This window comes from Nycticebus coucang, chromosome 9 (genome assembly GCF_027406575.1).
Source record: "Nycticebus coucang isolate mNycCou1 chromosome 9, mNycCou1.pri, whole genome shotgun sequence".
In the NCBI taxonomy this organism is placed as follows: Eukaryota; Metazoa; Chordata; class Mammalia; order Primates; family Lorisidae; genus Nycticebus; species Nycticebus coucang.
This window is the reverse complement of record NC_069788.1, coordinates 35,442,883-35,469,331: the sequence shown is the minus strand read 5'-3', so window position 1 is coordinate 35,469,331 and position 26,449 is coordinate 35,442,883. Positions and strand designations below refer to the sequence as shown.

The 26,449-nt window shown below is 47.1% G+C and overlaps 2 protein-coding genes across 10 annotated transcripts in view; one reads left to right on the top strand and one right to left on the bottom strand.

Moving 5' to 3' along the window:
- The window catches only part of MRPL14 (mitochondrial ribosomal protein L14), an 18,901-nt gene extending 2,351 nt beyond the window's left edge, over positions 1 to 16,550 (bottom strand). Inside the window, exons 1-3 of one of the 6 annotated variants that reach the window (XM_053601509.1) lie at positions 15,085 to 15,167; positions 14,350 to 14,472; positions 1,804 to 1,895 (exon numbers count right to left, since the gene is read on the bottom strand). In XM_053601509.1, the coding sequence (XP_053457484.1) occupies positions 1,804 to 1,874 (71 nt within the window). In that variant the 5' untranslated portion in view covers positions 1,875 to 1,895; positions 14,350 to 14,472; positions 15,085 to 15,167. Of the gene's footprint in view, positions 1 to 1,803; positions 1,896 to 14,349; positions 14,473 to 15,070; positions 15,224 to 15,736 lie in introns of those variants that run through there. The other 5 variants (XM_053601507.1, XM_053601508.1, XM_053601506.1 and 2 more) reach the window with 5 other exon arrangements.
- Positions 15,310 to 26,449, top strand: part of TMEM63B (transmembrane protein 63B) — a 26,210-nt gene continuing 15,070 nt past the window's right edge. The window contains exons 1-7 of one of the 4 annotated variants that reach the window (XM_053601503.1): positions 15,414 to 15,431; positions 15,532 to 15,618; positions 22,955 to 23,137; positions 23,410 to 23,489; positions 23,728 to 23,766; positions 24,862 to 24,952; positions 26,349 to 26,386. In XM_053601503.1, the coding sequence (XP_053457478.1) occupies positions 22,979 to 23,137; positions 23,410 to 23,489; positions 23,728 to 23,766; positions 24,862 to 24,952; positions 26,349 to 26,386 (407 nt within the window). In that variant the 5' untranslated portion in view covers positions 15,414 to 15,431; positions 15,532 to 15,618; positions 22,955 to 22,978. Of the gene's footprint in view, positions 15,432 to 15,531; positions 15,619 to 18,189; positions 22,779 to 22,954; positions 23,138 to 23,409; positions 23,490 to 23,727; positions 23,767 to 24,861; positions 24,953 to 26,348; positions 26,387 to 26,449 lie in introns of those variants that run through there. The other 3 variants (XM_053601502.1, XM_053601504.1, XM_053601505.1) reach the window with 3 other exon arrangements.

Sequence of the window (26,449 nt, the reverse complement as noted above, 5' to 3'; positions counted from 1 at the left end):
TCAAGACCAGCCACAGCAACATAGCAAGACCCCATCCCAATTTTTAAAAATAAATTAATTAAAAAGAGAACATGAGGCTTGGTACCCGTAACACAATGGTTGTGGCGCCAGCCACACACACCAAGAGTGGTGGGTTCAAACCTGGCCCTGACCAGCTAAATGACAATGACAACTGCAACAAAAAATAGCCGGGAACAGTGGGGGGGCTCCTGTAGTCCCAGCTGCTTGGGAGGCTGAAGCAAGAAAATCGCTTAAGCGCAAGAGTTTGAGGTTGCTGTGAACTGTGACCGTGGCACTCTACCCAGGGCGACATAGCAAGACTCTGTCTCAAAAAAAAAAAGAGAATATGAAACTGATGCAATTCCCCTGCTTAGAACTGTTCAATGGTTTCCCACCTTTGACACTGCCAATAATCTGGCCTCCATTTTCTGAGGCCACACATCCACTCTGTGCACCATCAGCCAGGACCTGCTAGATTCTCTAAGAACACTCTACCTCTCAATGCTCCCTGAAGGCCTGGACAAGATCTGCTCCCACTTCCCTTCTGGAAAAGCTGCCTGTACTCTTCCTTCTCCTGCATTAGTAGCTCCCATCTCAGGCCTTCTAAAGCCCTATTCAAACCTTTAGGGGATTCTTTTGTCTTTTTTTTTTGAGAGTCTTACTGTGTGGCCCTGGCTTGAGTGCAACAGCATCAACATAACTTACTACAACCTCAAACTCCTGGACTTGAGCCACCCTCCAGCCTCAGCCTCCTGAGTAGCTGGGGCTCTAGGTGGCTAATTTTTTCTATTTTTAGTAGAGACGGGGTCTCACTCTTGCTTAGGCTGATCTTGAACTCCTGAGCTCAAGCAGTCCTCTCTTCCTGCCTCAGCCTCCCAGAGTACTAGGACTATAGGTATGAGCTACTATGCCTATTGTCACATTTTCTTTTTTTGGAGACAAAATCTCATTATGTCACCCTCAGTAGAGTGCCCTGGTGTCACAGTTCACAGCAACCTCAAACTCTTGGGCTTAAGCAATTCTCTTGCCTCAGCCTCCCAAGTAGCTGGGACTACAGGTGCCCACCACAACACCTGGCTATTTTTTTGTTGCAGTTGTCATTGTTGTTTAGCTGACCTGGGCTGGGTTCAAACTCGCCAGCCTGGTTGTATGTGGCTGGAGCTATAACTTCTGTGCTACAGGAGCCAAGCCAACACATTTTCTTAAGTTATTTGTTTTTACGTTTGCTCCTGTGGCCAATAGTGAGCACTGTTTCAGGGCAGGGAGCAATTTTCATTCATCTCTTTATGAGCAACTCTAGGCACAGTGCTCAGTAAACGCCTGTGGGATGATGGCACGACTGGAACCAGGAGGCTTATCTACCAACAAGCATGCCTCCCATGCTTACTGTCCTGGCTTACCATCCAAAAGGAAGGGAAGGTGTCATATTTCTATTATGTTCAAGTTGTTGGTGATAAGCCTATTAACAATTTTGTAATTACTAAAAAATTCCATTTTTAGAAGAGGGCTTTATCACACTAGAGGAAATGACAGAGTTGAGAAATGTCAGATTTGCCAAAAGTCTTATGAGGACTGGAAAGTAGTAGCTTCCACCATATGCCATTCCCTATCCCACATCCAACAGCAACATCACCTCCTCCCACCCTGTGAACTGACCAAATCCCAGCTCAGCCTGATTCTCTTAGCTTTACCAAACCCCACATCCATCTCCCTGAGTTTCCACTCCAGTTCTAATCACCGTAATGCTTAGCCCTGATGGGAAGCTTACTCAAAGACAGATTTAAGAACTTGATAGAAAGTTACCTGAAATTGCAATGGCTGAGTGCTCCACTAACACGGGTGAATGGGCTCCAGAGCCTAGTAAAGAAAGCCATGGGATCCTACGATAGCAAACCCTGCAGGAAAAAGAGTGGGGGGGAGATTAATTTCTAAGTCAGAGCCCTTAGAGTCAGTTTTATTTGGGGACTTGTGTGGGAGATGGTACTTCTAGCACAAAATCATTAGTCACTAAATATAAATCTTAGTGGTTAAAAGATACAAAGATGATTAGCTGGAACTCTAGCTCAAATTTTGCTGATTCACATTCCAACTCTGAGGTCAGAGAACTGGAATGGCCTACAACAGTTCTTGCAATAAGTAATAAAACAACAAAGAGAATGCCTTCCTCATATCACCTTCCTAGACAGGAAGAAAACATGAACCCTCAGTATAAACCCAGACAGTGACTATTTCCCAAGTTCTCCACGGAGGGAAAACTGCTCACTATTGCCCTGTTGACACACATGTGAATTCTGAAACCCCCCACTTTAACTCCCTAAAAAAAAGTAGATTATCTAAGCAGCTGCCCAAGTTATCTGTCACTACATCACCTTTCCCCCCAACTGTAAAAGCCAGATCACTGGCATAGCTTAAGCACAGGAAAGCATGAACAAAAGGCTACCCTTGCCAAGTCACTGACCAAATTCTGTATTTGTGTCAGTGCCCCAAGCATGGAGAAAGTGTCTATACCATACCACAGCTAAAAGGGGACTCTGAGAAAGCAAACTGGAGATGAAAGAACATCAACCCAAGACTCATGGCTCCAGTTTGCAGAGCCTCAACCCCAGTGCTCCTTAGAACAAATGGGAAGTTGTCAGCATTCTGCAATACCTGAGCATCACCTAGGAGCATGGTTAAGAAAAACCCCACAACAAGCTGGCAATTCCAGCGGCAAAACACAGCTATTCTTCCACCTGAATGTTTGGCTGAAGAGGGCCTCATTTGAGAGCCCTACTGAGAAAAGGCTCTACACTGTAGTATTTACACACAGCATTGCTTTGCACAAGTTCAAAGCAGCTCAGATAAAATTTTATTTAATAAAGACGAGAGGAAAACCATTATTTACTCCCCCAGGATTACCTAGACACTCCATAAATACTTATTAACTACAATTTAACCTTAAATCCCACACATACCCCCAAGTGTTTTCCTTAAGACAACCTATGAAGCATTAGCTAAAATGTAATTATGATCAAAAAGTTAAATGCAAAAGGCAGCTAATGTATAAAATGATTAACATCTGACACATATAGAATCAAAAACTATCAGATGAGACCAGCTTTACTTTTACTAGCGAGGTGATCCTGGACAAGTAATTAAACTGCTGAGCTTTTGTCTACCGTCTATAACTCAGGGACACTACCTTCTCACAAGGTACTTATGAGTAATCAATGAGATCAGCCATCCAAAGCAGGTAGCACAGTGCCTGGCACTCATTACTTATTAGCTGTCATCATCATCTTCTTTTTCTTCTTCATCATCATGTCACATCTCATTTCAAAGATTAGGAAACTGAAAAGTAGACAGATCAAGTGACTTGCACAGAGCCCCACAAGGAGTCAAAGGCAGAACCAGAACCAGATCCATCTTGGGTCCAAGGGTGTTCCTTCCACACTCGGCATGTTCACGCTGCCATGTAAAGCTCACTTCCTGAAAGAGAGCTCTAGGTATTCAGCAGCTCTGAGGGTCATCTGGTCTCTTACTGTTTTATTTATAAACATTCATCAACTGGTTACAATGTGTCAGATGCTAGGCTAAATCCTTTACATTACTGTCTCATTTAAGCCTCACAAAAATTCTATGCAGCCAAGCACAGTAGCTCACACTTATAATCCTAGCACTTTGGTAGGTCAATATATGGGAGGATGACTTGAGGCCAGCAATTCAAGACCAGCTTGAACAACAGAACAAGACCCTGTCTCTACAGAAAAATGTAAAAATTAGCTGGGCACAGTGGCATGTGTCTGTAGTCCAAGCTACTCAGGAGGCTGAGGCAGAAGGATGGCTTGAGGCCCGGAGCTTTAGGCAGTAGTGAGCTATAATGACACTACTGCACTCTAGCTTGGGCATCAGAGCAAGACCAAAAACAAAACAAAACAAAAAACCTCTATGGCGGCGCCCGTAGCTTGGTGGGTAGGGCACCGGCCACATAAACTGAGGCTGGCAGGTTCGAATCCAGCCTGGGAATTCAACAATGACAACTGCAACAACAACAAATAACTGGGTGAAAAAAATATCTGGGCATTGTGGTAGGCACCTGTAGTCCCAACTATTTGGGAGGCTGAGGCAAGAGAAGCCCTTGAGCCCAAGAGTTTGAGGTTGCTGTGAGGTGTGACACAACAGCACTCTACCCAGGGTGACAGCTTGAGACTCTGTCTCAAAAACAAAACAAAACAGGGCGGTGCCTGTGGCTCAAGGAGTAGGGCGCCAGTCCCATATACCAGAGGTGGCGGGTTCAAACCCAGCCCTGGACAAAAATCACACACACAAAAAAAAAACCAAACAAAAAAAAAACATAAAAATCCTCTATGAAATAAAAGGGTACTCTTACTAGCTTCATTGTCATATTCAAAAAAGTAAGGCCCACAGAAGTTAAATAACTTGCCCAAGGTCCACAGCTAAGAGTAACAAGACTGAAATTGGAACTACCACCACCCCACACACAACCCCTGGGAAGATGGCTTCCTAAATCTATGCTTTTACTCAACAGACAGTAAACATGGCAACTTTAACTTAAATAATAAAATTTTTCCAATTATTAAATCATTATTGTTCCATCAAGAAATCTGACATCACATGCATATTTTACTCACAACCAATTCAGCGCTTGCTAAATCAATGGAAATGTAGACAAACATCAGGTGAAATAATTTACAATTTAAGTTTTGAAGACAATTTTTAGTGTAGGTGGTAGCAAGAAGAGCTTCACAATCAGAGCAATAACTAAAAGTTGGTGTGCATGTGTGCACACACACACAGAGCTCCAAAAGCAGTCCTTCTGGTCCAGGCTACAGTCACTTCAAATCTCAGCCAAGCTTTCCCATCTCACGATGGCAAGCCTGTGGTCTTGCTTCCTGGGAGAAAAGAGGTTCCTCAGTGACTTAAGCCAACATCACCCATATTCCCTCCCCTGAGAATTACAACACTCCACCTCTCCACAATGCATTGTTCCTCAAGAACATTTACATTAGTCTAAGAACTGCAGAAGTGTCTAGGGGCTTCCCAGAACTTTCAAGACTGTGGTAACATCAGAGGCCTCTCCCTAAATTCTGTAGGGCTGTCAGTGCATAACACATCTAGGCCTCTGTGCCTTGCTCACAAATCATCACCACAACCTATGCCCATCTCTGACCAGCAAAATCTGACCCACTCCATGCACATTTCCAAGAAGCCTTGTGTACAACTGAGCATTGGTTGGTGCCCCTCCTGCACACTAGGGACATCTGGGTAATATGTGCAAAAAACACATTCCCTGAGCCAATTCTCACTATTCAAATACAAATGCTGAATAAATTTGGATACTTTGAGATATGGCTAATGTCCTTTAATTCTACTTCTTCCTAATCACTATCCAAAACTTAAGAAACCACAGAGATCCAGGCAGCGCCTGTGGACAGTGGGTAGGGCGCTGGCCCCATATACCAAGGGTGGCAGGTTCAAACCTAGCCCCGGCCAAATTGCAACAATAAAAAATAGCCGGGCGCCTGTAGTCCCAGCTACTCAGGAGGCTGAGGCAAGAGAATCGCCTAAGCCCAGGAGTTGGAAGTTGCTGTGAGCTGTGACACCATAGCACTCTATCGAGGGCAATAAACTGAGACTCCATCTCTACAAAAAAAGAAAGAAAGAAACCACAGACATCCTGATAACATGGCACCTGAGCTTACTATAGGAATTCAGGAACCACTCAGATGAAGATTACTTCTTCATCTGCCCTCAAACTCAAAAGTGATACATTCATGTCTCCAGGGAACACTTCTACTTTCATAAGAAAAGGCCTAATTCAATGACTTTTCACTAGCTCTTTGGTGGATCCAAAATTGACCTCCAGACCCAAAGGACTTGGACATCAAATGGATACCAGTGAACATTTCTATGGACTTGAAAGTACAAAAGAATCAAATACATTTGCTTATTTTATATGCATGTCCCTTATCCCTCCAAAAAATAAAAATATCTGTTGTCCCCTCCACTTCTACCCCAACAAAAGACCCCAGCAGGTCCTGATTAACAGCAGGAGTGCAGTAAATACTTGTTGAATAAAATCAATGAAGTAGTCAAGAGAAGCAAATCTCCCTACCCACGGCTCTACACAGGAAGAAATCCAGGTGCTGTTAGAACTCCTATCTGTATATCAGGAACCAAAACATGGCAGGCAAACACGCTTTAGGAGAAGATGGTGCTAGTCATGGGAGGATCAGCCCATGCTTTGTTTACAAGCCCTGGGATTATCTCCTGGGCCTGGTTCCTACACTGCCCACCATGGAGAAAATATCTTATTTGACCACTAAATAACTGCTTTGGACCAGGCAAGAGTAATGGAGGTAGCAATTTACTTCAGAGAAACTTTAATGGATCCTGATGTTACTTCATAGCATAAATCCACCCCATGGACACAGGACCTGATTCACTCCAGACCTAGTCTATATATAACACTTTGTTTCATAAGCAATGTTATTGAGTTTTATGTGTGCACAGGAGAGTAACCTCAATGATATTTCCTTCACTGTAACACTATCACTAAGAGGAAGCCAGGTATTCAGAGGATTCCAGTGCTAAAGATGGCTTTTCATGTCACTTCCTGGTCAGCACTATCACTCTCCTGTATTAGAGTATGAATCACAATCTCTTCCCCCCTTTTTTTTTTTTTTTGCAGTTTTTGGCCGGGGCCAGGTTTGTACCCGCCACCTCTGGTATATGGAACTGGCGCCCTACTCCTTTGAGCCACAGGCGTAGCCCCCACAATCTCTCCCTTTTAAAAAAGAGAGCCAGGGGTAAAGGGTGGAAAGAAAGGAAAGGAAAAAGAAATTACTTAATACAATCCAAGAGTTGTGGTCATTTTCCATCTTGCTTTAAGATCTCCCTTCAGTTGTAGATGGAGGGAAGACTGGATTTCAGAGACAAACAGGTGAGTTGTTAACTTGGCATCACCCTACAGATACCATTGGAATGTAAGCCCTGTGAGAGCAGGGACCAATACATGCTCTGCTCAGTGTTACACACCCGGGGCCCAGAACGGTCCTGCCACACAACTAGAGCTGACTAACTATAAGTGGACAGAACTGATTTACAATTCCACCTGCTTCCAGAAAGGATCCAGTGGGAAGGGGTGGGTGTTCTTGTGCCCTTCACCTAGGTTCCCAGTGACGTCCAGCAGCCTCCTGGCTGAGAGCTCATTTTTAGCTAGAGCTCATTTTTAGCTCATTTTAAGTTGGAAGAGCAGACAGAAAGAACCTACACCTCTGATGCTTTATAGAAAGCTAGAAAGTACCATTACTTGAGTTGTGAGGATCCGTAAAATGTATTTAGTGTCACAAATGTATATATAATTATACATTGTTTCTGCCTAAACAATTTCAATCTTTGGGCGCCAGGCATGTTACATACATTTGAAAGGCCTTTCAAGGGGAATGGGCTCTATAGTAAAAGAAGAAAACAAAAAGTTGAGTACAATCACAAATGAGTGCTTAAAATAGCTTCTGTTAGTGTGCAAAGGAAGGGAAACACTAAGAGAAGTGAAATGCAAAGCCCAGTCACAAAAAGGACAAACTCTACTAGTGCACCTATGTAAGTGTACTTCTTTTCTTTTTTTTTTTTTTTGTAGAGACAGAGTCTCACTTTATGGCCCTCCGTAGAGTGCCGTGGCCTCACACAGCTCACAGCAACCTCCAACTCCTGGGCTTAAGCGATTCTCTTGCCTCGGCCTCCGGAGTAGCTGGGACTACAGGTGCCTGCCACAATGCCTGGCTATTTTTTGGTTGCAGTTTGGCCGGGGCCGGTTTTGAACCCGCCACCCTCGGTATATGGGGCCAGCGCCTTACCGACTGAGCCACAGGTGCCGCCCTGTACTTCTTAATCAAAGCAGAAAAAGGCCAAGGCCTGCTGGTAGAAACAGCACATCAAAACAAGGGAACTCTCAAGATCATCTGTCTTGTTACTCAGACATAATCCTTCCCATCTTCTGGTAGATTTCTCCCCAATCATTCTGCACCAGTAAGTACTTTCATTAGTTGCTTAAAAACTCATGGGGTTGTGCTCTCGGAAGATTCTCTCTTTTTTTTTTTTTTATTTAGAGACAGAGTCTCACTTTATCGCCCTCAGTAGAATGCTGCGGCATCACACAGCTCACAGCAACCTCTAGCTTCTGGGCTTAGGTGATTCTCTTGCCTCAGCCTCCCAAGTAGCTGGGACTACAGGCGCCTGCCACAACACCCAGCTATTTTTTGTTGCAGTTTGGCCAGGGCTGGGTTTGAACCCATCACCTTCAGTATATGGGACTGGCACCCTACTCACTGAGTCACAGGCACCAGAGGAAGATTCTCTTTAGGAAATTTGTGTTGTGTGGACTTTTTTAACCTCACACAAGTATAACATGTTACAATTCTCAAAGTACTTTCACACAGATCGCTTTCTTTGAAGATTTCATTCCCAAAACGCAAAGATAAATAAAAAAGAGCAAGAGTCTACAAGGGATTGAACCTGCTAGGGATTCTGAACCATTCTGAAGACTCAATAGAATAAGTTCCATTTTGCAGATGAAGAAATAAAGTCAGAAATGCTAAGAGACTCATTGATTTATCCAAATTAGAATGCAACAAAGTCCAAGCCAGAGTCCAAAGCTATTGCTATGACATATCACACATTACCCAAACAGCCAAGATGCTGTTTTAACCATTAATGATACGCAGAAACCCCATTGTCTCCACTGCTCTTTAACGTTGTAATGGAAGTTTTAGCCATCAAAATTAGGAAAGAAAAGGCAATCAAGGGTATCCATATAGGGTCAGAAGAGATCAAACTTTCGCTCTTCACAGATGATATGATTGTATATCTGGAAAACACCAGGGATTCTACTACAAAACTCTTAGAAGTGATCAAGGAATACAGGATTGTCCTAGGTTACAAAATCAACATTCATAAATCGGTAGCCTTTATATATACCAACAATAGTCAAGCTGAAAAAACAGTTAAGGACTCTAGTCCATTCATAGTAGTGCCAAAGAAGATGAAATATTTGGAAGTTTATCTAACAAAGGACGTGAAAGATCTCTATAAAGAGAACTATGAAACTCTAAGAAAAGAAATAGCTGAAAATGTTAACAAATGAAAAAACATACCATGTTCATGGCTGGGAAGAATCAACATTGTTAAAATGTCCATACTACTGGGAGGTGGCACCTGTGGCTCAGTCGGTAAGGCACCAGCCCCATATACGGAGGGTGGCGGGTTCAAACCCGGCCCCAGCTGAACTGCAACCAAAAAATAGCTGGGCATTGTGGCGGGCGCCTGTAGTCCCAGCTACTTGGGAGGCTGAGGCAAGAGAATCGCTTAAGCCCAGGAGTTGGAGGTTGCTGCGAGCTGTGTGATGCCATGGCACTCTACCGAGGGCCATAAAGTGAGACTCTGTTTCTACAAAAAAAAAAAAAAAAAAAGTCCATACTACCTAAAGCAATATACAATTTTAATGCAATCCCTATTAAAGCTCCACTGTCATACTTTAAAGATCTTGAAAAAATAATACTTCATTTTATATGGAATCAGAAAAAACCTCGAATAGCCAAGACATTACTCAGAAATAAAAACAAAGCAGGAGGAATCACGCTACCGGATCTCAGATTATACCATAAATCAATAGTGATCAAAACAGCATGGTACTGGCACAAAAAACAGAGACGTGGATGTATTGAACAGAATAGAGAACCAAGAGATGAACCCAGCTACTTACCGTTATTTGATCTTTGACAAGCCAATTAAAAACATTCAGTGGGGAAAAGATTCCCTATTTAACAAATGGTACTGGGTGAACTGGCTGGCAACCTGTAGAAGACTGAAACTGGACCCACACCTTTCACCATTAACTAAGATAGACTCTCACTGGATTAAAGATTTAACCTTAAGACATGAAACTATAAAAATACTAGAAAAGAGTGCAGGGAAAACCCTTGAAGAAATCAGTCTGGGTAAGTATTTTATGAGGAGGACCCCCAGGGCAACTGAAGCAGCTTCAAAAATACACTATGGGGGGGCAGCGCCTGTGGCTCAGTGAGTAGGGCGCGGGCCCCATATGCCGAGGGTGGCAGGTTCAAACCCGGCCCCGGCCAAACTGCAACAAAAAAATAGCCGGGCGCTGTGGCGGGCGCCTATAGTCCCAGCTGCTCGGGAGGCTGAGGCAAGAGAATCGCGTAAGCCCAAGAGTTAGAGGTTGCTGTGAGCCGAATGACGCCACAGCACTCTGTGAGACTCTCTACAAAAAAAAAAAAAAAAATACACTATGGGGACCTGATCAAACTTAAAAGCTTCTGCACAGCCAAGAACACAGTAAGTAAAGCAAGCAGACAGCCCTCAGAATGGGAGAAGATATGTGCAGGTTATGTCTCCGACAAAGGTTTAATAACCAGAATCCACAGAGAATTCAAACGTATAAGCAAGAAAAAAACAAGTGATCCCATTGCAGGCTGCGCAAGGGACTTGAAGAGAAACTTCTCTGAAGAAGACAGGCACATGGCCTACAGACATATGAAAAAATGTTCATCATCCTTAATCATCAGAGAAATGCAAATCAAAACTACTTTGAGATATCATCTAACTCCAGTAAGATTAGCCCATATCACAAAATCCCAAGACCAGAGATGTTGGTGTGGATGTGGAGAAAAGGGAACACTTCTACACTGCTGGTGGGAATGCAAATTAATACATTCCTTTTGGAAAGATGTTCGGAGAACACTGAGAGATCTAAAAATAGATCTGCCATTCAATCCTATAATTCCTCTATAGGTATATACCCAGAAGACCAAAAATCACATTATAACAAAGATATTTGTACCAGAATGTTTACTGCAGCCCAATTCATAATTGATAAGTCATGGAAAAAGCCCAAGTGCCCATCGATCCACGAATGGATTAATAAACTGTGGTATATGTACACCATGGAATATTATGCAGCCTTAAAGAAAGATGGAGACTTTACCTCTTTCATGTTTACATGGATGGAGCTGGAACATATTCTTCTTAGTAAAGTATCTCAAGAATGGAAGAAAAAGTATCCAATGTACTCAGCCCTACTATGAAACTAATGTATGGCTTTCATATGAAAGCTATAACACAGTTATAACCTAAGAATAAGGGGAAGGGGGAGAGGGAGTGGAGAAGATGGGAGGGAGAGTGATTGGTGGGATTACACCTGCGGTGTATCTTACAAGGGTACAAACGTACTAAATGTAGAATATAAATGTCTTAACACAATAACTAAGAAAATGCCAGGAAGGCTATGTTAACCAATGTGATCAAAATGTGTCAAACGGTCTATAAAACCAGTGTATGGTGCCCCATGATCTCATTAATGTACACAGCTATGATTTAATAAAAAAAAGATACACAGTAACAAACACATACACGGGGCAAGTACTCTTTCCCTTTTGTCAAGGCTGCCACATAATCTTTAAAAACTTAGGAAATAAAAATCTACCTTTTTAGTAAATATCTGCACTATACCCAGCACAGCCTAGGACCAAAGCTAAAGCTGATTTGGATTCACCTGCCAAGGAGTGAATTTTTACATCACTATCAATAGGCAAAGCATTCCTCAATAGCATGATGGGCTGTTTCTACCACAGCTACCAATGAGAAAAAGCAATTTCTCAATTTTACTCACAAAGGAAAAACATGTCCATGGGTCTTGTCCTATATTTACTTAACGCCCTACCTTACTGCAAAGAATTTAAAATAGTAGTTAATAAATACGTAGGAGAATTTGCAATATTCAGACTGATTTTTCAATGTGTAGATTTTATCTATTCTAACTTTGCTGCCCTGCCATCCCTACCTCACAGGTATACAAACACCTATGATCCAAAAGTAATGTTATGATCCATAACATTCTTCGTATGGTCAAACTCAGAAAAAGATGCACAAGACAAAGTTAAGTTCTTCCTAGCCACATACATACTCCCTTACTATTCACGTAGCCAGGTATATAGAGATGTTAGGTCAGTGGGAGAGCAATGAGGAAAAAGGCCAGGCTGGGGGCATGAGATGAGGGGTGCCCCTGGAAGCAAAGGGAATGCTGCTAATGGAAAGCATTTCTCTTTCACCCCATCCTACCCTCCTCTCTGCCTACGTCTATGACCCTGAAATCACTTATACAGGTCCTAGCAACTCTGTCAACAGAGGTTACTGGGAGAGCAAAGAGGCATGGAAATGGAAGTGCCTTAGCTTCACTAACTTAAGGGATCATTTTAACGTGAACAATTCCTCTCTGAATTATCCAATAAGGACCAGGTCTGCAGAATAAGAAGGTTGTTTCCCAGATCCTGGCCAGGAAACAACTCACTGATTCTCAGGGCAGCAACATGGGGGGCTCTTTAAGATCACTCAGCCTGAAAGTGTTTTGGAAAAGTGCATGCTTCCTCTCTTTTTTAAAGATTTAAATGACTTTTAAAAGTTTTAAAGAGGGGACTTCCCTACTTTGAATTGTGTTTCACTGGAGAATAAGCTACCTGGCATCTTCTTAAACATTCAACATAATATCTGACCCAGAACAAGGTGTCTGAGATATGAATCGCAATTTTCTCTTGCATATTGGTTGTCATTATCAATACACATGTAAAATCAGACCAGGGGAGCTACAACTCAAACTATCAGCCTATAAAATGGAAGTTAAACCACAACCTGATTTATGAATCCCCACTTAGCCATAAGAACTATTCAAGTAACATGACAGTAGGAAAAGCCATCATAGATGGAACCAGGTGTCATAACCCTGAAGACAGGGATGGAACAAGACAGGTTTTGAAGGATTTTTGCATCATCTAAGAGTATAGAAGCTGGGGAGAGTCTAAAAAACCATATTTAGTGCCCAACAGACCACCACTTGAATAAAGGACTCCAGGGAAAGATTTTACCCTTGATATTCAGAAGCAATGATAAAACATTTTGGCCACTATTCCTTCACAGATTCCACTGAAATGTCTCCCCTCCTCTCTGCCTGGAAGTATCACTTGATGGTTTATGCACTGCTAAGGATTACTGTTAATAGGTGGTGACCCTAATGAGGCACAGACAGAAATATCTCAGGAATTTACCACATATTCAGATTCATAACTGTATTTTTAAAAATAATATATAAGAAATGCCTTCTAGGAATTCTCAGAGGTCCAAAAACCGGAAACTGATTTCTGCTTCCATTTTCCAGATATCCATTACAAGTGCTATTTAGTAAATTTTACTGTTCCACACAAGCAACGGATCACACAAATTGTACAACTCCCAGAATCCAAGTCTACAAAGACTCCTCAAACCAGGCAGTTACCAAAGGCGGTTTCGCCCCCATCTTGCTTTTTGTCACAACTAAAAAACTGTTCTTTCTAATTAAGACAACCGACTTCCTACTCCAACAAAACCTTGTTTTTCAATTGCATGTACAGTATTTCCAGAGATGAAAAGCGAATTGTCTTTCTTCTCAGGCAGTAACTTCCCTGAAGAAAGAGATCCACTCTTCCTTAGTGGTCTACTGGTATGCTAACTCATTCTCATGGACAATTTTTATTTTTTATTTATTTATTTTTTTACTGAGACAGAGTCTCACCTTTGTCACACTGGGTAGAGTGCCATGGCATCACAGCTCACAGCAATCTCAAACTCTTGTGCTCAAGTGATTCTCTTGCATCAGCCTCCTTAGTAGCTGGGACTACAGGCGCCTGTCACAATGCCCGGCTATTTTTTTGCTTTGTTTTGTTTAGCAGGTCCAAGCAGGGTTAGAACCCAACAGCCCCAGAGCATGTGGCCAGTGCCCTAACCACTGAGCTACTGGCACCCAGCTATCATGGACAATTTTAGCTAAAGAAGGGAAAAGGGTGAGGGTAAGGGTAACTAAGAGGGTGTAGGAGATTAATGTTTTTCAAACTTTTCTCACAGTAACACACAGAAAATCCCTCCTAATGCATTCACATGTGTGCACACCTTAAGTGTCCAAAAAGCAATAATTAGACTAAGTGCAACACTCTCTGATATTTTCTAGTATATTTTCAAAATGATGACCAGGATCTACTAAACTGATTTCCAGCTCACCAATGGCACTCACAGTTTGAAAAACACTGCATTTCACAAGCTACTAATGAATCTACCCCCCATAAGCCAGCAGACAGCCCAGATGCTAACCAGCTACAAGAAGCAGACACTAACCCCCAAGAAGGTAGTGTCCCTCTGACCAGCAGTGGCAGAGAGGCAACTCATCATCACCACCCTAGTTTAAATGTCTCCCAAACTCCCAACATTTCCCAAGTAACCCGACGTGACTCTGTCTTGTGTCCTATTAACCTTTTTATGAATCCAGTCCACTCAATGTCTTGGGGTGGCAAAGTTCATATACTGCCCACCGTGGGTCCCCTCCAAGAACTGGAAATTAAATGAACAAACTGGTGCTCCTTGTGCCTTTGTGATCTGTGTGGGTGATATAAAAAGTCAGCCTCTCTTCCCTCCTCAGTATTCCTCTTTCCAGTTTTAATCACTGACAGATGCCATCTCTGTTGAAAACGGAAACCAGGGAACCCCCTGGACCAGGGGAGCCGTTCATCAGCACGACAGAAATGAAAGCAATAATTCAATCCTCACACCACAGAAGCGCCTAGATAACTCATCTCCAGACCCAAGTTGGGAAAGGGGAAGGTGGAGAGGGGTGGAAAAACTTGAGGGGACGCGCCAGAGTGACGATCCGCGTAGACCACCTCACGAAGGCTGGGCCTCAGCTCGCCTCTATCCAGGCTTCACATACCTGGTAAGCTGGGTGAGCGCAGGCCGGGAGCATGGGGAGCGCAGAAGCTGCGGGGACCCCCGCCGCCCAGGGAGAGTGGGAAGGAGGAAGGTTCAGGTCAGAGCCCACCCCGTCGGCAGCCCTCCCACTGACCCTCTACCCCCAAAGGGCCCACTATCCTCCCACTTAAGCCTTTCCTCGCCCATCCACGGGGAGTGCGCCTCCCCTACAGCAGGACAGAAAGAAAGCGGGTAAGAAAAGAACAAGGAGCCTAACGTCTCCCCTCACCCACCCCACCATACCGCTCTCGCTGCCCCGGAATATCTCGCCGTGCGCCCACGGACCAAGCGCCGCCTTCCCCCCTCCCGCCACGCTGCCTCTCCCTCCGCGCCTGCGCGCCGGACCCAGCCGAGCAGGCAGCGATCTGAGAGTGCGCGAGCGCCTTGCGTGTACTGGCGTGGGGGGTGGGATCTGCGGGGCCCCGCCTCCTCTCCTCCCCTCCCTCCTCCTGTTCCCCCTCCCCCATACGCTGCCGCGGCCGCCGCAGGAGCCCGGAGCTCGAGCCGCCCAGCGACTCCCCCTCCCCCTCCCCCAGCCCCGCCCCGCCCCAACTAGGGGGCTCCGTGGTGGAGCCGAGTCTGCGCCTGGGGTGAGTACGCGACCCTTCCCCAGCCCTCTCTCTTTTCTTTGAGGATCCCACCACCACCCAGAGAAAAACCCGGACTCAGCTGCGCGTCCCCTCCCTTCAGCCTCCTGCGGGACCAGGAGGTGTCCGGGCCCGCGGGACCCAGCTGTGGCGCGCGCTGCCCCCAACCCCGCACCATCCCGAACCAAATGTGAGTCCTCCAACCCCTGCCAGGGGTTCAGATATGCGCGCCCTCTCTCCTGTGCCCGCGGGAGATCCCAAGGGGTGGGACCCCCGCCCTCGGCCTCCTAGTGCCACTCTTCTCCCACCTGCTCAGTCCAGGTGCGCGTCCCCTGCGTGCCCCTCCGGGGTTCCAGCTGCGCCTCACCTGCCCGCCGCCGCCGCCGCTGCAGGGAACCAGCCGCCCCCGAGTTTTGGATTCCGGGGTCGCCAAGTCCGATGCCCTCGGTGTCGTTTATCTTTTCTCTTGCTCCCGGGGCGAGTACAACCGAAGCCGGTCCGGGGCGGAGGATCGGGCTTAGGCAAGGGCAGGATTTGTGAGCGCTGGTAGGAGGCGGCTGGCAGCAGCCTCCTAGCCCGTCTGGGGACTGGTCCGCGGGCTGGAGAGGCTGCTGGCCCCAGGAGCGTGTCCTCTCCTTGCGCCCCACACAGTGCAGTTCATTCATGAGCCGCCCGGGCCTGCGTTGGAGGGTGCGGTGGGGAAAAGATTCAGATGGAACAGGGAGTGGGGCAAAGGCCCTGTTGGGGGTAGGGGGCACGCTTTGTCCCTACTGACTATTTTGACTGCCTTCGGCGGACCGTCCCAAAGCTTGGCGCCTTGTTTCCCAGAAAAGGAAAGGACGTTTGGGAAGTGGGGAGGAGAGGTCAGAGGGGCCGCTGGCCTTGGGGCTCTGTGCTGCCACCTGCCTGGATCCCCTGGGCAGAGATCTGGCCTCTCAGGGCTAGCCTGAGCGCTCCACTGCGCTGAGGGGCTGGAGTCTCCCTTCCCAATACAGCTCTCTTGCCTCTCCCTGGATTTGCAGCATCCCAGGAAATGATGCTGTGCCTGACATTTCTTGAGGTGGGGCCCCCTGTCCCCTGTTCTAGGCACGGGGGATGTAGAGGGGAATGTGAGTGTCTGCCAGGCTTTGGGGGGGGGGGGGCGTGCTGGCAGCATGATTGTCTCTTCAGGGCACCAGAGGGCCCAGGCCCTGGCATGCCTGGGGTGCACATGATGGGGCCTGCTGCTGGCTCACTCAAACAGCTGTTGGCCAAATTCTATGTCTTGGCCTGTGGGTGGATGGGTAGATGGGTGGGATGTGGCAAGGCAGAAGGGCAGTAGTGGGTAGCTAAGGACCCTCTTTTGGACATCATACAAGTTTCCTCCACTATAACAGAGTCATAGACAACTGAGTTCAAATCCTAGCTCCAGGCCAGGTGCCATGCCTCACATCTATAATCCTAGCACTTTGAGAGGCTAAGGTGGGAGGATCACTTGAAACCAGGAGTTCAAGCCCAACCTGGGCAATAACAAGACCTCCCCACCCCCATCTCTATGGGAAAAAACAAAAAATAAACTAAAAACAACTCCCCTCCAAAATCTTAGCTCTGCCATTCTTTAACTGTGTGACCTTGACAAGTTATTTAACTTGTCTAAACCTTGGTTTCCATTAAGAAGTGTGGTTAGTACCATCTCCTTACAGGGTTTATCATGGGGATCAAACAAGAAAACGGGTAAAGAGCTTGGCACTCTGCCTGGTGGTTCATCAATGATGAATTTTCACCTCTGAACTTCTGACCCATCCTAACACAGCATCACCCTCATACACCCCCACCTCCTAGCAGGCTGCAGATGGATGGAAGTAACTTCAGAGAGTTTGGGGACATTCCCTGCCACTCAGTGGCAGAATCCCTAATCCAATATAAGCCCTTAGATCTAAACAAGAAGCCTATCCTGACTGAGTGGCTGTCTCATATTTCTATTGTATTGAATTCTATGTTTTTATTGTATTTTTATTTTTAACAGTTTTCTTTCTATAAACTAACCCCTTTTATTCCATATCTTGTTAACAGCAATAGATAATTTTTAGAGCCCATAATATGCCTCCATACTACGAATTTTACAGAAGTCATCTTGTTTAATCCTCAGAACAACTACTCAGCTGGATTATCATTCCCATTTTGCAGATAAAGGAACTGAAGCCAGAGTGATTAAATAATTTGCCCAGGTTAAAAGCCAAGTCTTTCTCATTCTAGAGCTTGTGCTTTTAACAACCAGCCTTTGTTGCCTGTCCCCTACACCTGCCTTAGAATGTGAAATCATAAACCCAAGGCCTAGTGGAGAGTCTAAGAGCTATAAGCAAGAAAAAAGGGAGCAGGGTGGCGCCTGTAGCTCAGTGAGTAGGGCGCCGGCCCCATATACTGAGGGTGGCGGGTTCAAACCTGGCCCCAGCCAAACTGCAACAAAAATAGCCAGGCAGGGCGTCGCCTGTGGCTCAGTTGGTAGGGCGCCGGCCCCATATACCGAGGGTGGCGGGTTCAAACCCTGCCCCTGCTGAACTGCAAAACCAAAAAATAGCTGGGCGTTGTGGCGGGCGCCTGTAGTCCCAGCTACTCGGGAGGCTGAGGCAAGAGAATCACTTCAGCCCAGGAGTTGGAGGTTGCTGTGAGCTGTGTGATGCCATGGCACTCTACCGAGGGCCATAAAGTGAGACTCTGTCTCTACAAAAAAAAAAAAAAATAGCCGGGCACTGTGGTGAGCGCCAGTAGTCCCACGGCAGGCTGAGGCAAGAAAATCGCCTAAGCCCAAGATCTGGAGGTTGCTGTAAGCTGTGACACCACGGCACTCTACCAAGGGTGACAAAGTGAGACTCTGTCTCAAAAAAAAGAAAGAAAGAAAGAAAAAAGGGAGCAGGTAGAAACAGGGTGTGACATTTCTCCATTTTCTCCATAGTGGTAGCTGGCATCCCTTGGTTCCCTTTTGGTGGAAGTGACTCCTCTTATTTGGAGAGGCCACAAAGTAACCACAAAGTGGTTAAGAGCATAGACTCAACCCAGGCTTCCTCAGTCCATATCCACATCTCCCACAGAATGGCTGTGTGACCTTGGGCAGGTTATGTATCTTCCCTATATCTCTGTCCTCCTGGGGTTGTGATGCGGAGCAAATGAGTTAACATTTGTGAAGTGTTAACAGTGTTAACAAGAACAGTGTTTGGCACAAAGTAAGAGTTAAATAAGTATTTGAGGCTCAGTGCCATAGCACAGTGGTTGTGGCACTGGTCACGTACACCAAGGCTGGTGGGTTCGAACCTGGCCTGGGCCAGCTAAACAACAATGACAGCTGCAATAAAAAAATAGCTGGGTGTTGTGGCGGGTGCCTGTAGTCCCAGCTACTTGGGAAGCTGAGGCAAGAGAATCACTTAAGCCCAAAAAGTTTGAGGTTGCTGTGAGCTGTGACGCTACAGCACTCCACTGAGGGCGACATAGTGAGACTTTGTCTCAACAATAAATAAATAAATATTTAATAAATGCATTCTTTCTGTTGTTGTTTTGAACCCTCCAGCCCTGGTGTATGGGGCCGGTGCCCTAACCACTGAGCTACGGGCACCAAGCCAATAAATGCATTCTTTTACTGCTGCTTGTATCAGTACATTTTTGCCTATCTCTCTGAAGTCATTAGGGGATAGGGTGAGGATATTAATAATTCTTTGTTACAGATTGGAAGACTGAGGCACAGTCTACTATGTAACTGAGGTTACATAGTAACAGAGCTAGCCTCCGTCTTTACCTCACCTCAGACCGCAGTACCTTGCCAGGATTCAGGATTCTAAACCCTAAACTAAATCTTTCTCAGTAATTCCATAGAAAAAGCTTGTTTTGATGGGGGTGGTGGAGAGACAGAGTCTCACTCTGTCACCCTGGGTAGAGTGCCCTGGTGTCATCATAGCTCATAGCAACCTCAAACTCTTGGACTCAAGTGATTCTCTTGCCTCAGCCTCCAGAGTAGCTGGGCCTACAGGCACCCGCCACAACACCCAGCTAATTTTTAGAGATGGGGTCTCATTCTTTCTCAGGATTCCACCCACCTGAGTCTCCCAGAGTGCTAGGATTACAGGCAGGAGCCACTGTGCCCTGCCCTGGCTAGTTTTTTCTCTTTTTAGCAGAGACAGTGTCTTACTCTTGCTGAGGCTGGTCTCGAACTCCTAAGCTCAAGCAGTCCACCCACTTCAGCCTCCCAGCGTGCTAGGATTATAGGCGTGAGCCACAGTGGCCAGAAAAAGCTTTTAATTCATGACTCCCTAACCCCCACCATGCACACTCTCTTTAATGATAAAATAACAACTTTAGGTTAGCTAGAAATAAAATCCTCCATCATTCATATACACACTTATAGCTAAAGGCTAATATCAGACTAGAAAAATTCCAGGATACAGCTGACCCAGGCACCTTGTGAAGAGGAAGAATTACCCTCTGTCACTTTATCTCCCCCAAATATTCTTTTTTTTTTTTTTTTTTTGAGACAGTTTCACTTTGTCATCCTTGGTAGAGTGCTATGGCGTCAAAGCTCACAGCAACTTCAAACTCTTGGGCTCAAGTGATTCTCTTGCCTCAGCCTTTCAAGTAGCTAGAATTACAGGCACCCAGCATACCTGGCTATTTTTAGAGACGGGGCGCATGAGCTCAGGCAGTCCTCCCTCTTCAGCCTCCTAGGGTGCTAGGATTACAGGCATGAGCTACCGCACCCGGCCCATCCCCCAAATATTCTTAGTCTCTCCTCCTCTTAGCTAAGTGGTTCTCAACCTTCCTAATGCTGCGTCCCTTTAATACAGTTCTTGTGGATGGCGGCCCACAGGTTGAGAACCCCTGTCTTAGCTGCTCATCCCAATGTTGGCTTTGAGAGCAGCTGCCCTTGATGAAACTCAGCCCAAGAACCCCACCTCCACAATTTAGAGCTTGGAGTAACTCTTTTGACTGGCAGAGCCACCAGCCCTGCCTCCACCCCTTCCCTGTCCTGGCAGCTTATACAAGTTGCTTCCCCTCCCTGGGTCCCTGCTTCCTCCCCTGTAAAATGGGGATCAGATTATGATCTGAGTGTGCCCTGCCTTCCTTTAGTGCAGGTGAGAGGATCAATGCAATTGTGAAAGGGACAATGCTTTGTGACCCTAAAGAGGGAGGCAGCAGAAGAGCATAATGACTTCAGTTACTAAGCATCTAGCTGGACCTTCACCCACCCTGCTAGGGCCCCTTCAGCTAGAAGCTCCGAGAATTTTCCACCCTCTTGTGATGTGGAGAAGACAAGAGGTGGGAGGAATGGCACTTTTGGGCTTGAACTTACTCCACTGTGGCCTGATAAAGCCTTGGAGTTCAGGGAGAGAAACAGGCAAGGGGTGGGAATGGGCTATTGAGATTTCTGGAGTGCATTGGAGTTAGCATTTGAAAAGGGGGTGCTAATTAGAGCCCCCAAGATACCTACATCTATCTTTAATCTCCTCTGGTGCTCCAGGGTTCTATGCACGTCATGTTTACATACCCAGGCTCCCAGACACACCCATGTACACACCCCCACTTAGAAGCCAACAATTCCTTTCATTTCTGTGGACTGCCATGCAGTCACTAGCTCTTTCTCCACACAGATTTATGCATCAATACATGTTTACACACCCAAGAACATACATTTCCACAGTGACCTCAAGTTCCCTGCCTGAGAACATCTAGTAAGCATTTATGAAGCTTCCATGGTTTGCAGAGTCCTCTTCCAGGCACATCAGAAAAGCGTCGGGATTTCCTGAAAAGTGTTCTGGCTTTAGAAAGAAGTTGAGCTAGGTTTGAATCCTGGGTCCATTGTTTTATAAGTAGTATGATCTTGGGAAAGTTAACCATTCAAAGCCCCTGTGCCCTCACCTTCAAATGGCAGTAACACTTATAGCATTGTCCGGGATTAAATGAAATGTATATGTTATTCTTGAAGCAGAAGACACTCAACAAATGGTACCTGCTACAATTACTAAATTAGTGTGTTTTCAAAGGCAGCTAGGGCTGAAAAAGATCACACAGGGCAAGCCTTCCTAATCCAGGCTTTGCAGAGACTCCCTGGGACCAAGAGAAACAAACAATTCCAGCTTCCCGCACATCTGAGAGCTTGTGCCTCTTGCCATGCTGTTGGAGTGTTAGAAACAGGCAGGGAAAAATCTCGGACTAGTGGGCAGGAGAAAACCTCTAAGTCACCCCGGGGGCTAAGGGACACTTGCTCCCCAAGTTGTAGTCATTGATGCTAGGTTTGTTGTTCTCTCTTTTCTCTGGTTTTCTTTCTTCCCTGCGGACCTCCCACCTCAAGGCAGAACTTCACTGTTGTCAGCAGAAGGGTCCCCCAGGGGGCCCGCAGTAAAACAGGGTGGGGCAGTGCTTCTGTTGCTGTTGCTGCTGCCACCACACTTCTCCGCCCTGGGAGATTCCCCAGGGCCTGGCTCAGCTCTGTCCTCAAGCTCTTCCTGAACCCCTGTATTTGGGCTGGCTGCCCTTTCCCCTCTTGCCAAGCCCATCCACAGTGAGCATCAAGGGCAGTCCTGCAGTGGTTTAGCAGTGGCAGGAGACAGGGCAGAAGGGCAATATCCTGGCTGCAGGGGGCCTGAGCTGTCTAAGAGGCCCCACCATTTCCCCATCCTTTGCCAATAGGAAAGCTCCCCGGAGGGTACTGTATGGCATTCCCAGCCTGCCCTGCTCCAGAGTTAGAAGCATGGCACCCTGGGAGTTGTAGTCTTCACACCACTCAGGTGACCCCCTGTGCAGATAGTTGGGGGAGAACTGAGAAAGCTGGAGGAGAGAACTATATAGGGAAAAGGAATGAGGATGAGCAGGAGGGGCTGGGGCCAGGCAGGTTATTCAAACCCAAAAGCCCTGCTTTTTACCTGTCTTCCCACTCTGACCCCATCCTTGGACCCGTTCTCTGAGGACAGAGGGCAACTCCAAAGCTAAACATCTTGTTTTGAAGCCAGTTATGTTGAGGTGATTAACAGAGTTGAAAACTCCGAGCAAATGAAATCAGCTGCTTTTTCTAATAGGTGTAGAAAGAGGAGATTCTGATGAGGTAGCTGGCATCTGACCCATCCTCCCCTGGCCTGGAGACCCCTCCTCTTAGTTTTGAGTCCTTATGCCTAAGACCCCTTCCTATCTTCCTTCAGGCTCAGCTCCACTACCTACCTAAGAGAATGAGAGCGAGAGGGAGAGAAAGTGTCTGTGTGTTATGTATGAGGGTGGAGTTAGAGACTCACAGACACCTTCCAGGTTAGTGAAACCAGTCTCCCCAGTCCAGGTCTGACCTCTGGGCTGAGTTCCCCAGGCCAGGGTAGGATCACACTCAGAAGACCAGTGAAGGTAAATCCATGTGACTCAACCCTCCCCTTCTCAGGCCCTTATCTCCAGAGACCAGAGCTTCTATCCACCCAGGCAGCCTGCTGGTCTGCCCTCACTGCCCCCTCCCCATATCCACTCTGCTGGGGCCATGAGGGGAATGGAGGCAAGCCCAGCTGACTGCTGTGCCCTCTGCTCAGGAGGACCATGCGGCAATAGTAGCCATGCTGCCCTTCCTGCTGGCCACACTGGGCACCACGGCCCTCAACAACAGCAACCCCAAGGACTACTGCTACAGCGCCCGCATCCGCAGCACTGTCCTGCAGGGCCTGCCTTTTGGGGGCGTCCCCACCGTACTGGCTCTTGACTTCATGTGCTTCCTCGTGAGTGCCCCCACACCACCCCTTACCCTTGGCACCCATGCCCTGTGCATATCTGACAGACACTGCTAGCTCTAACCACTCTCCTGCCTGACCCTGACTTCCCAGGCTTAACTGCAGGAGAAATCCCCATCATCCAGCCCAAGCCTAACCTCTGACTATTCACCCAAGCCAGGTCATTCCCTCTAAGACAAGATTCTGGCCCTTCTGCCTCTGCCCCCTAATCTAGCAGATGGCCAGCTTCTCCATCTGCCAACCACCTCCTCTTCCCTCAGGCATTGCTGTTCTTATTCTCTATCCTCCGGAAGGTGGCCTGGGACTATGGGCGGCTAGCCTTGGTGACAGATGCAGACAGGTAAGGATCTGGGACCCCTTCACCTCTACACACATACACCATGCTCCATGCTCCTCAGGAACAGGAAACAGCCAGCCCTCTTTCATACCCCCTTGTTGAAGGGATGAAGAGGTACTAGCTCCTGACTGAGCATGGGTGGGCTGTGAGGGCCGTCAATTGGGCCTTGGGCCTCTGTCCCTTGCCAGTCTTCAGGGACTCTCCTCTGCCTCTGCTAACTCTGTCTATTCTCTGTTCCCAGGCTTCGGCGGCAGGAGAGGGACCGAGTGGAACAGGAATAGTATGTGGGGCACCAGCCCCCTCATTCCCACTAAACCAGCTTTCCCTTTTCTTCTTCTCTCACGCTTCTCTTCTCTTCCTGCCAAGTTCCTGGTTTCTTTTTGCAGTTTTCTCCTCTGCAGGCTCATGTTTCGGATTAATGCAGGCGGTGTGCTTTGCAGAGCCAGGGGCTCCCCAACTTGTCTCTGCCTCAGCTCCCCTCATTTCTCTTTCTCCTGGCTCCCTGCCTGGGAGAAGTCCCTTCCTACGTGCCCCCAACTTTGTGGCCTGGGTGGGCTGGAGAGGAGACCTGTCTTCCAGAAAACCCTCAGCACAATCATGCAGAGACAAGATTGGGTGTCACCAATGGCTTCTTGTTCCCTAACGGCTAGTTCTTCATATTCCAGGGTTCCCTGCTCACATCTTCTGGAGCCTGGGAAGAGGGGGGCCTAAGGAGTTCCCAGTTGGGGCCTCTGTGGTGCTCTGTGGTCTTTGTCTATAGGACTGGAGTTGGAATTGGAACAGCTGCTGCTGAGGTCAGGGAGGGTAGGACCCTACAGGAGAGACGTCTCCCAGCCCCCAAATCCCCAATCCTTCCAGGGTTCTCCTGATCCATCCTTCAGCTCCTTACTGTTCTTCGCACAACATTGGCTCAGTTGCCCCCGCCACCCATTGGTCAACTCTGGAACTGCAGTGTCCTCTAGCATTTCTTTTCTTTTTTTTTTTTTTTTGCAGTTTTTGGCTGGGGCTGGGTTTGAACCCGCCACCTCTGGTATATGGGGCCGGCGCCCTACTCCTGTGAGCCACAGGTGCTGCTCACCTCTAGCATTCTTGCTTCAGCCTCCATAGGGTGATGATAAAGATCCCTCCTCCCCCGGGACCCCAATCCCCAGCACTGTTGCCATCAGCACCCTGACCAGTTCCCTGAGAGGAAGAGGCATATTAGAGGGAGGCTTGGTAGAGGGCGGTCATTCCTCACTGCTTCAGCCTCTGTGCTTTCTGTGCCTTCTATGCCTTCTGTGCCTTCTATAGCCCTGGAGCTCTGGAGTGCTCATCCTAGCTCCCCAGGGGCTCAGACTCACCAGGCTATCTGATCTCTCATCTTCCCCATCCCCAGTGTGGCCTCAGCTATGCACGGGGACAGTCATGACCGGTATGAGCGTCTCACCTCTGTCTCCAGCTCCGTTGACTTTGACCAAAGGGACAATGTGAGTGCCCTTCCCTAAACTTCTTAGCCTCCCTGCCTCCTAGGGCTAATAGAACTAAACATTTTGTAGCTTCCAGGGATATGGGAGCAGGGACACTAGCATGGTCTTCCCTTCAGCAAGGGAAGTAACGTGCTTGTCTAAGATTCGTGGGATAACCACGCAAGCCCAGAACTCCTGGGTCCTGTCCTCTATGTCACAACCATAAGATCCATAAACTCTGAACTTTTGCCACAACAGAGTCCTGTGCCCACCTCTGCTGATTAATCCTAAGCCACTTTTTTCCTTAGATATGGTTTTAGAAATAATAATGAGCCTTCCAATCCTGCCTAGCAAAATGTACGTCATCTGTGGGAAGCTGTGGTGTTGCTCAGAGGTTGAAGCCTGGCCTGGTGAGGCCAACTGACCTACTTGTGGATTGGAGCTGAGTGGCAATGGCCCCTTTAGACAATGTATGTACATGGGAACATGTGTACATGGTAGTCACAGCCATCCCCATACTCCCTTCATGTCAGACCCAGTGTACAATTGTTACCTGCCTGGTCCTCTCTCATTCTTCAAGGCAGAGGGTCCTGGTCAGAACTCTAATTCCTCAGACACTGGGGCGGCTCTGGTCAGTCCAGCTTAGGCTGGAGGTCCTAGGGGTGGTAGCTCTTACAGCAGCCCAACAGAAGATGGCTGTCAGCTTCCTGAGTTAGGCTCATGCTGGTAAGTGGCAAAGTAAAGTTATTGCCCCTGCTAGCCAGAGGTGTCTAGATGGTCCCCAGACAAGGTAGTGTTGGCAACAAGTAGCATAGTTCTGCATATTGCCTGAAAGATGCCTTTCTCCCCTGTGCCGTGTTAAGTCTGGACCTTCTCTTACTGGGAGGTTGGGCAAAGATTCTCTGCCCAGCCTTCCCTCTATATTCCTACCCTCTACCAGAAGGTAGGTCTGGGGGCTAGAGTGGGAGAGATATCTTGCAGTGACACTGGGTTTTGGCTTCTTGAGAGAAGACTACAGATAAGTGACAGGAACTTGGAGGTATGTCCCCTCCTCTGCTTTTGGCAGCCATGTTGCAAACTCTTATTAACTAGAGGTTACTACCCTTCCCAGAACCCAAACCCCAATTCCCCACCCAGATTTACACAACTGCAGGGTATTTTCAGGAATCTGTAGCTCTGGCATAGATAATCCAACTTGGCATTAGTCTTTTTTCTTCTTTGAGGGCTGGGACCTTCCCTCTCTCTCTCTCCCCCTCTCTGGGGATGAGCTAATTCCTAGAGTATGGGGTTTTTCTTTGAGGGGCGGGGTAGTGAAAGCTGTGTAATTAAGAGAATGGGATGGGTGGCAGTCAAGGGAGAAAGGAAGGTCAGGTTGGTGGGCTGGGGACTCTACCTGATAGCTTTCTGTCCCCCCCAGGGTTTCTGTTCCTGGCTGACAGCCATCTTCAGGATAAAGTAAGTGAATGATCTCCAAGCTCTAAAGAAAAAGAGAGAAACTTCAGAACCTGTCATCTCCCT